The sequence below is a fragment of the Emys orbicularis genome, chromosome 3 (assembly GCF_028017835.1).
Source record: "Emys orbicularis isolate rEmyOrb1 chromosome 3, rEmyOrb1.hap1, whole genome shotgun sequence".
Lineage (NCBI taxonomy): Eukaryota > Metazoa > Chordata > Testudines > Emydidae > Emys > Emys orbicularis.
The window spans coordinates 84902173-84913213 of NC_088685.1; the positions used below are offsets into that span (position 1 = coordinate 84902173).

The window sequence follows — 11041 nt, forward strand, 5'->3', positions numbered from 1 at the left end:
TAAATTGTTGGACAAGATATCTGCCAATGGTTGCAAATGCCTAAAACAGCCACCACTTCGTTTCATCACGGGGGTAAAAACAGCTGGATCAGGAATCTGATCCGAAATCCACTGAAGTCAATAAGAGTCTTTCCATTGTATTTCATGGACTTTGGATCATGTCCCAAATACAGACTCATTCCAATTATTGCTTCAGCAAAATTATTGCTTCAGCATCTCTTGAGCTCAGTCGTGTAATAATACCACCATCTAGCTCCTATATAGCGCTTTTCATCAGTAGGTCTCAAAGCACTTTACAGAAGAGAGCGGTATCATTCTCATTACTTCCTCACACAACATACAGCCAAACTGTGGAACTCATTGCCAGGGATGTTGCGAAGGCCAAAAGTATAGCTGGGTTCAAAAAAGAATTAGATAACTTCATGGAGGATAGTTGCATCAATGGCTATTGGCCAAGATGGTCAGGGATGCAACCCCATGCTCTGGGTGTCCCTCTGATTGGTAGAAGCTGGGACTGGATGATAAGGTGTGGATCACTTGATAATTGCCCTGTTCTGTTCATTCCCTCTGAAGCATCTGGCATTGGCCACTGTCAGATAACGATTTACTGGGAGAGATGGACCAGCAGTCAGCCCTAGTATGGCTGTTTTTACAGCGGTTTTATAGATGAGAAAACTGAGGCACAGAGAAAGGAAGCAACTGGCCCATAGTAACCCAGCAGCAGAGCTGGGACTAGAACCCATGTCTCCTGAATCCCAGGCCAGGGATTGAGCCACTAGGCCACACCACCTCCCCCCCAAACAACTACTTTTATATTCTCAATAAAAAACAACAACTTTTTGTTGCAGTTGGCGCAGTTTCTGTTGGAATTATCTACCTGACACAGCCTGCCATACAGCCAATCCCCCCTCCTTAAAACACACTTCTTCATGAGGTTTATAAAACCTAGTCCTTCCCTCAAGGGGGACTTACTCGAGAATGCTTGATACAATATATACCTAATAAAATCAAATCTAAACTTCATCAGGCAGTCACTGTGCTCTTTCTTGTACCCCAGCCCCCTCTGTTGTCTGATTAGACTGTGAGCTCTTTAAGGCAGGGACTTCATCTCCTTGCTAGCTGGAAAGAGACAAGCTCATTGGTGGTACTATAGAACAATAATATGATTGCGATTACTTTTCATTCAATCCTATTGTGAAGACACAAAGCAAAAGCCCCTGCATTTGGTATTCCTAGTGGCCCTTGGTGCAAAATCAAAACCATGGGACTGACTAGTACATTCAAAGGAGCTGAAATATTTATGAGATGATTGCAGAGTTACTATTCCCTACTCCCCCCACCCCCCAGGTTCATGGGGCAGAAGGATGCACAAGTGTGGGCATGAAATATTGTATATTAGCATTTTGTACAGTGGCTCAACTAGCTCATTGATTACATTGGGTTACTGTGATATTAGTTGTGTCATTATTCATTACGATAAATAATGATCCATATATAGTACTAGAGGGGTGCCTGGTGTTTTATAAACAAGTAGGATGATCAATGGCACTTAAGTCAATGGAGGAAGAGGGGGTTTAAACATATGCTAAAAGTTAAGAATTGGTTAAGTGCTTTGCTGAATCAAGGCCTAATTGTTCAATCCATTTCTGAAGCATGCTAAGCTCTTGGTCCTAATAAGATCTTGTGGCAAGGAGCTCCACAGGCTAATTGTTCATTGTTTTAAAAAGCATTTCCTTCACCAGTTTTAAATTTGCTGTGATATCAGGTTATAAAACATGGCAGCTCCTGATGTTAAGTCAATGCACAGGTCAGGCCTGCAGGGAGCTAGGCAGGTCAGGTGATTCATTCTGGTCCATTCTCTAGTAGCATTATGCTCAGTTCAACACTTAGAGAACCTTTGGGTGTTAAAATTAGAATGGAGAAAGTCTGCTCAGAGCCACTGGTGATTTTTCAACCATTAAAATCAATGGCGGCGGGAGGGGGGGAAGATAAGCGTTGGAAAGCCTTAAGCTGGAGCTGGTTTGGGGTTTGCAAAATGTGGTAAGTCAGAAAGTGAAATTGTTAGTTTATCCTTGGTAGTGTGGGTTGATGCTACGAAACGTACAGTGTCCCTCACGCTGGAGTTCTGTGCTCCTTCTCTCAGTTAGGGTTGCCAGCTGTCTAATTGCACAAATCCAAGCACCTTGCCCTGCCCCTGCCATGCCCCTGCTCCGAGGCCCCACCCCTTCCCCGAGGCCCCGCTCCATCTTGCTCTCCCCCACCCTCACTCACTTTCACCTGGCTGAGGCAGGGAGTTGGGGTGCAGGGGGTGTGGGGCCAAGGGGTTCAGAGTGTGGGAGGGGGCTCCGGGCTGAGCCTGGGGCAGGGGGTTGGGGTGCAGGAGAGGGTGCAGGGTGTGAGAGGGGACTTGGGGCTAGGGCAGGGGTGTGAGAGGGGGTTGGGGTGCAGGCTCTGGGAGGCAGATTGGGTGTGGGATGGGGCTCAGGGCTGGGCCAGGGGGTTGAGGTGTGGGAGGAGGGAGGGGTGCAGGCTCCGGGTGACGCTTACCTCAGGCAGCTCCCGGAAGCAGCCGGCATGTCCAGCTCCTAGGCTCGGGGCAGCCAGGTGGCTCTGTGCGCTGCCCCTGCCTGCAGGCACTGCCCCACATCTCCCATTGGCTGTGGTTCCTGGCCAATGGGAGCTGCAGAGTCAGCGCTTGGGGTGGGGGAAGCGTGCAGAGACCCCTTGGCTGCCCCTGCGCCTATGAGCCAGTGGGACGTGCTGGTCGCTTCCGGGAGCCGCATGGAGCCAGGACAGGCAGGGAGGCTGCCTTAGCCCCGCTGTGCCGCAGACCGGACTTTTAGTGGCTATTAAAATCTCCCAGAGTGGTTTCAGTAGCCACCGGGAGATCGATTCTGATTCCAGGAGACTCTCAGCCAATCCGGGAGGGTTGACAACCCTACTCAGTCCAATTTGATGTGTTTGTTTTTGTTTCGGAGAAGGGGCACCTAAAAGTGGTACTTTATTTGTGGTTTGGCTGTTTGTCCTTCTTAGTGACTCACAGCAGGCTGGCCTCAAACTTGACTCACACACACTAGTCCCCCCCAGCCCTCAAGAACTCAAGTCTCCTGAATCACTTTAACAGGAGCCCTTCGTGAGGTGAGCACTGCAGATCTGTCAGCTTATGCATCTTTAGTGGCACATTCTTGGCCTTCTTTAAAGTTTTCTTCTGCATCTTCATCCTAGTCGGTGCAGGTCAGGCTGGTGCGCAGCTCAAGAGCAAATAAACAGGGTACTAGACCGTTGTGAGCTCACTAGTTTGGAAGCCTCTTCTTTCAGTTTTAGTAAACAGTTTTCTGCAAATCTAATTAAAACTGAATTTGCACTAAAGCATCCATGTACAAATAAATGCCACTTCTAGGGGGGAAGGATGAGGGAAATTTTATACTTAGACCATAATAAAGTAATGGCAGGATTACAGGAGATGATATAGTAACAGTGCTGCTGAAGCTTAAATGCCTTTGGAGACTGAATATCTCAGTCTGAGTTATTGCTGTCCATGAGTCTCTGAATATTTAATACCAACACTCTTCTTATCTTGGGCTGACTCTGTTCTATTGGAAATCTAACCAAACCCATGACGGACTGTGAGTTTGTGAAGAAAATAGGGCAGATGTGGAAGAAAAATGAAAAACAGAGTGAGCCAGACAGTCAGAGCAAATGTGTTGAAATGGTGTAGAATAGATGGAAAATCCTCCCTGTAAATCATTCAAATATGTTTTATGCACAGAGTCAAAATGAAAAGCTCATGAATGATTTGTGGGAATATATCTCACCATGCCCCAACCACTATGACAACCGGGTAGTGGAAATGTCAGAGCAAATGATTCGGGGGCAGAATGTTCAGTAGTTAAACCAATCCAATGGATGATACAGTATGTAAATTAGATCCATGCCCCGATCATATATTTCTTATTCACGCATAAGTGTCATTGATGACAGTGAGCATTTTACATAAGTGGTACTGTACATTTAGCCTTAAAAAAAGGCACTGGGTTGAGTCACGGGGTGTTTTATTAATATAGCTAACCCATTACTTATGCCACCATACGCTGAGAATTAAGACCGAAAGAGAGGGACGGCATTCTTAGTTTTCTGGGCAGATTCTCTGTTACAATGTATAATGGATCCTGAGCCAATCCAGCCAATACGGATTAGAGCAGTCTTCAGACTTCTCCAGCGTGCACTGCTGACAGAAAGCCACCTGCAGTATGCTCCCCTCCTCTGGCCCATTCACGTGCGCAAGCACAACAAAGACATAGCTGAGGCTGTGGCCCAAAATATGTATTGTTACTAATGTTCAGCACATAGGAACACATTTTCAAAAGCTTTGCCGGGGGATTGAGCTAATGTTTTGCCATTGGTTTTAAAGAGGCCAGGATTTGACCAGTTGAAACCAATGGACGTTCAGCTTGAATAATCTTTATAGGACTGGGTCCTTTGTACACAATGGATGAAATCCTGTCCCCATAGAAATCAGGGGGAGTTTTATCATTGACTTCACTGGGGCCAAGATTTCACCTAAAAAGTCTACACATTCAAAAGCATGCAGTCTATTTTGTCAACAGTCTGTCTATCTATCTTAAGTACTTATATGCCCTCCCAGCCATGGTATCTGAGCACCTCACAATCCTTAACATGTTATCCTTGCAACTCCTCTCTGAGGTAGGGAAGTGCTATTATCCCTATTTTACAGGTGGGAAACTGAGGCACAGCGAGACTAAGGGTAACATTTTAAAAAATGCCTAAGCAGTACAAAGAGACTACACCCAACAGGGTACTTGTTCCAGTTAAGTGAAAGGGCAATATGTCAAGGCAAAAAAAAGTGAGACGTACCAGAACCTGCTTAACCCTATAAATTACTTGAGATAAGAATTTACGGCAATAGTCATCGCAATCAGAAAGAAAAAGAGTTTAGAACAGGAGGAAAACATCTGATGAAATCTTAGAACAAGAGTGATGCAGAATGAGCAGTGTCTCAGGGAGAAAATCTCACTTGATGGTGGGGCATGTTGACACGGGGCATGGGACTTTCGAAACACGTTGACACTAAAAGCAAATAGCTGTCTATGTAAAAAAAGTCCATGGGTCATTAGGTTCTATATTGTGTATGATAAAATGTCTTTGTTGTTCAAATCTCAGTCAAAAATATATTTAAATCCAGGCTGTAAATTCATAATTTGCTAAAATTCAGAAAGCATTTGTCCATCTGTTCTGTAATGATGCAGCTCACTGGTGGCTATATAGAAGTTGGTTGTCTGCCATTTGGGCATGGAGTCGCTTTTAAAAATGCATAGAAGTCTCATGGTATCAGAAAGTCAGACAATTTGTGAGCTAATTAAATCAAGCGAGAGCTACGCATCACAAGATGTAATCTTTGACTGGCGCTCAGAGTGTGTTTTTATTGAGAGCTGCACACTTCAGCAGAGGACACCGTATACACAGAGTCTTAGCAGAAACATTGCTTTGGTGTGCAAATCCTATAAAGCAAATAAGTAGCACGAGGCCAGATGTGTTGAATGTTACCAATTGTGAATGTCAACTTCAGAAACTTAAGCCAGCAGCTAGAAAAAGATGTCTTATTTCTGTCCTTCCCGCATCAAGAAATAGCATTGTCCCTAAAGATGCCAGTCACACACACGGGAGGCCAGAAATGATTGCGTTAAAGCAGATCCCATAAATAATGAATGATCTCCAATTCATTGCTCTTCTTTCTTCTCCTAATGCTGCCAGCAAATGTGGAGCCACTGAGACCCAGGAGAGGGAATGTTTTTTGCCAGACCATCCTCCGCTAATTATGTTAAACTCTTATTGATGCTCAGTCAGAATGGAGGAGCAGATCAATGGGCCTATGATAATTTATACAGCTAAGGATCTGTCCCTGAAGGTGTCACTGCGTGGAAAGTGCTGAGGACTTGGACAAAGTAATGAGGCTCCTCAACTCCCACTCAAGTGAATGGAGATTAGAAGGAGAAATAAAGGAATGTTAAGGCACTGGAAACCCAGGTGCAATTCCCTGTTCCTCCAGAGGCTGTCTGTGTGATCATGGGCAAGTCACTTAGCCTCTCTGTGCCTCCGCTTCCCATCTGTGAAATGGGCATATTGGCACTTCCCTACTTCACTGCAGTGTTGTGAGGATAAATACATTAAAGATGGTGTGGTGCAGATTTACTGCAATGATGCAAGCCAGACAAATACGTATAATAAATAGAGTGCTCAATGCCTTGGAGAATCAGTACATAAAGATGATTTGAAACAAGTCTATTTGATTTCTTTTGGTTGCAGCAACGCTTTACATCTCTTGGGGACAAAACTCTCTCTTCAATAGGGTTGGAGGCATTCAAGATCCAATTTTTTTTAAACATTTGGATTGGCTACATTATATATTTCATAATTGCAGTGCCACTGCTACTCACTTAGCAGTTCCATTGTTTCAAATCCTGTTATTGTTTCTTTCTCTTTGCTGAAAGTGTTCTGTATTTGGTAAAACTACAGTCTGAGGAGGGGAAGGAGTGGGATGAAGAAATAGATTCTCCAGAACATTTTCAGATTAAAGTTGAAATGCAATGCTACAGTACTAAGAAATGGGAGCCAGCTAGTGTAGTGGTAGCAGCAGGAGACCTGGGTTCTGTTCCCAGCTCTGCACACAAACTTGTTGTGACACTTGGGCAAATAATTTAATCAGCTTGTGACTCAGTTTCCCCATCTGTAAAGCAGAGTTATTATTATCCAAGCACTGGAAAGCATTTGGAGATTTTTGGTATAAACGTACTGCAAGGGTGCAAATGTTGCTACTAATAAATACTTAGCATAAAAAAAAAAGTTCCAGTTCCAGTGTACTGACATAATACACTGGTATTTATTATGCACCCTTTTGGCACCACATAAATAATAACTCTTAAATAAAATTATAAATAGTGTATTGGAAAATGGCTAGTTATCCCGTATTAAAATAAATAAACCACAACATCTTATAGTAATTGTTCAAAACACTACTACTTGTAATAATGTTGCTACAGTATTTTGGATGGTTACTATAGAATCCTTCAGTATTTCCATAGTGGACACCAAAGCCTGTAATTGAGCTGGATGTGTGTTTAATGCTACTTTATCATTCACTTACATTATTTACAATGTGAAATCTTAAAAGGTGAATGGAAACATTTTTTATGGGAACTGGGTAAAGGAGTTGGGAGATGTTCTCTAGCCATTGGTGAATCTGTTGTGTGTGTGGGGGGCACTTAAAAATCTGAATGAATCGCATGAGGGGACAGTGAAAAATCAGGTGTTGGATACGTGGTGAGGCAGGGCCGGCTCCAGGCACCAGCCTGGCAAGCAGGAGCTTGGGGCGGCCGCTCCGGAGAGGGGCGGCAGGTCCAGCTATTCAGCGGCAATTCGGCGGACGGTCCCTCACTCCCGCTCGGAGTGAAGGACCTCCCGCCGAATTGCCGCCGCAGATCGCGATCGCGGCTTTTTTTTTTTTTTGGATGCTTGGGGCGGCCAAAACCCTGGAACCGGCCCTGTGGTGAGGACAGGGAGAAGACAGCAAAGGAAGGAGAAAATATCAGTGGGCGGAGAGGCACTGGATATGGTGCAAGGTGTTATGGTAAGTTTAGTATGGGAGGAAGGAGAAAATTCTTCACATCTAGTAAGGCAAATCCTGGGAAAGGAGGGCAAGATGGATGGATGGGGAGGACGAGGAAGCTGTCATAGAATCATAACACTGGAAGGGACCTCAAGAGGTCATCTAGTCCAGTCCCTGCACTCATGGCAGGACTAAGTATTATCTAGCCACTCATAGTCATTGGAACAAGGTAGAACATGGCAGAAAGGGAGGAGACTGGATAAGAGGGGCCATCAAAGGGATGGGGGGGGGCTAAAACCAGGCAGTTTCAGATTAAGGCATGATGCTTGGATTTTTGCCAGCCCCTGTGGTTTGAGGGCAGCCTCCTGCAGCATTGGGTCTGAGCAGCAGGCAAGCACAGCACACGGCTGATTGCTACTGGCTGGGCACCTGTGGCTAGAAGAGGACCCAATGCACCACAGTGCCCTCAACCCCTCATCAAACATTGGTGAGGTCTGACAGAAGGCAGTAGGCAAGCAGTAGCAGAGGGTACAGATCTTCCAGATCTTTCCCTTCCCTCTTTTAGGTTCTGATTCAGTAAGACCCTTAAGCATGTGTCTAACTTTAAGCACATCAGTTGTCCCATTGAATTCAATGTTAGGCACATACTTAAGTCCTTTCTGAACTGGGCTCTGAAGTCAACAGGAATCCTTCCAATGGGGTATGGATCAGGCCCTTGGTGCCTTAGACTGTAAGCATTTCAGAGCAGGGATTGTCATGGGGCACAATGGGGCCCCAGCTTGATTGAGGTGTCTCAGTGTTAAATAACAGAAGAGGCACATGTAATGAGAGGTTGAATAACATTATTCAGGAAGACTTGGGGAGGCTTAGAAGACAAAGGATTTCCTACTGTAGGGGGGATCTTTGGTGCGTAGGTGTAACAGGCTAGCAATGTTACCTGGTCCTGTTAGTATTTGTTGGCTGTGCTCGGAAAGGATTGAATGGGTTTTCCTGACTCACAGAGCCAAGTGGCTCGTTACCCCACCTGGATATAAGAGAAGTGGGAGCAGCTTGAGCAGAGAGAATGTAAGGTAAGGTGAGGGCTGAGCAGCCCTGAAGTGGGAGCTCAAGAAGCAGCCAGACCTGGAAAGAAAGCTTGAGGGGAACCTTATGTTATTGTAAATGTATTTGTTAAGACAAAATTCCAGAAGAGAACGGCGCAAGAAGAGACCTAACCAGCATGTGGGCTTAAAGGCACTACCTGTTCACAGGAGTCACTGTATTTTCTGCTTAGGATCTTTAGCAGTTTATTATTTTCTAACTTTTGGCAATTTGCAATCTTTCAGAAACAGGCTGCATATCTATAATTGTCTGGGTAAAATAAAGTAACACGAATAACAAACATGCATTATACACCTACCTGCCTTCAAAAATTTACTGAGAAAACAACAGAGCAATCTGCTGCCAACAACACCCACCTAACTAACTAGCTCGTTTTACTCTTCAGAATACATTCTCCTTGCCACAACACCTTATTCATGCAATGTGGGGAGCCTGGGCTCTCAGCTCCCCACATTGCACCTCTTAGGTCAGTGGAAGTGCTCCTGGTGAGGACACACACCACAGACCCAAAGAGGTTAGTGTGGACATGCACCACTGCAGTAAATACTGTGGTGGCTGTAATTACCTAATATAGGCTGACTTACGATTCTAGTGTAGACATACCCTAATTAAGGCATAATGTTCCAGTTCACTACCAGCAACAGGTTTTAAATCTTCTCTCCTCACCTAGATTAAATGAAGTCTGTGGTCTCAGTCCAATTGCAACTTGGCAAGTGTCCCCATGACACAAACTACCAGCAGAGCTGGCAGCCTCCACAGAGAAGCTGAAGGCATGGAGAGTGAAAGTGAACTAGCCTTCTATTCCTAGAAGAGGTTCCTCCAGGTCAGGTTTGAAGCCTGGGGAAGCTGGCACTGTTCCTGACTGTGCTGATATCGTCTTGTGGATAGAGACACGCTCCGTCTTCAGGAGTCTCAGTCTGGGCACACTCTAAACTCCAAATTCTCTGAGATTTGTCAGTGCACTCCCCTGGAACCCTAGCTGTAATGAAGTACATTGAGAGCTGGTCACCATTTTTCAAACTGAAAAATGGCCTTTTCACCAAAAATACACATTTCTTTTTTAAAAATCAAATTTTCCAAATTTTGAAGTTATGTTAATGAAAACTTCTATTTTTTCACCCAATTTCCTATTTCTTTCCTCTTTTCTCATTCTTTTTCTTTAAAATAAGTGGGTGAGGGAAGAAAAAAATCAGAACACCAAAAAATGTGGATAAAAGTTCACAATTTTTTTTTAAAATAAATTATTTTCAAATACTTCCAAATGAAAACATTTTCAACATTTTTGCAATTTCTCCCCATTTTTTAATCAGTTTGATGAATTCCTTGAAGAGAAGCTTAGTTCTTGTTCTATTATTGCATTGCACCACAAAGGCCTTTGATACATTTATCTTAAATTTCAAATGTCATATCTATTGCATTATATCCTAAAGCATCAGGCACAATCATTAACGGCAAAGGAACCTGGGGAGTGGCAGGGTTGAGTATATGTACCTTGTACCCGGGTTTTCTTCCTCTCTTCTTTGGGATCTTCACTACTGGCAAGGAACCAGACGGCGCTGAATAGAGATTGTGAACAGCCATTTTCATCGGAGTAGAATGGAGTGGGGGTCTTCCTCGTTTTCTACCAGGTATTCTTGGAGACTGCATGTCAACAGTATCCAGTCTTGGAGGCAGCGAGGACAAGTGACTCATATGCAGAGGAGCTACAAATCAACAAACAACAACAAAAAACACCAAGCATTTTTTGTTGTTTACATTGAAAATAATTTTTCAAACCCTGCGAAAGCCACAGCAATTTTTTCACTTTATTATTTTGTCTTACTGCAACCCTTACTCAGACAAGTTGTGCCACTGACTTCAAATGGGACTACCTGATGTGCAAGAACTACTCCCAGGAGTAAAGGGTGTAAGATTGGGGCTGAGGGTTGTATGTTAAAGAAAGGCAATTTCCCACTATTATGGTTAAATATTTACTCTCTACAATTTTTCTAGCATCTGTTACTGAACTACAATAAGCAGGTTTTTGTCACCATGCTCTGTCACTCCCCACAACTCCATGAAGCCGATGGAGTTGAGTAGGTTTAATGGAGCAGAATCTAGCCCATTTTCTCCCATTCAGCTTTTAATAAACAAAGTAAGTGTACAAACATATGCAAAATATTGAGGGAATAAAAAAGATTCTTCACCGCTTCTGGCAAAAAAACACTAATGAAAGATGTGAAAACCCAACGAAAAAATTGAATTTTCATATATTTGTCTGTCCAGCCATTTGTTTTTCTGGACTACAAATCCAAGTCCCATTCCTCCCATTACTAG

General features: G+C 44.0%; 1 protein-coding gene across 2 annotated transcripts in view; it reads right to left on the minus strand.

Moving 5' to 3' along the window:
- The window catches only part of SCML4 (Scm polycomb group protein like 4), a 59411-nt gene extending 49024 nt beyond the window's left edge, over nt 1–10387 (minus strand). Inside the window, exon 1 of one of the 2 annotated variants that reach the window (XM_065401973.1) lies at nt 10217–10387. In XM_065401973.1, coding sequence (XP_065258045.1) covers nt 10217–10372 — 156 coding nt within the window. In that variant the 5' untranslated portion in view covers nt 10373–10387. The remainder of the gene's footprint in view (nt 1–10216) is intronic. The other variant, XM_065401974.1, reaches the window with a different exon arrangement.
- Between the last annotated feature and the right edge of the window lie 654 nt (nt 10388–11041).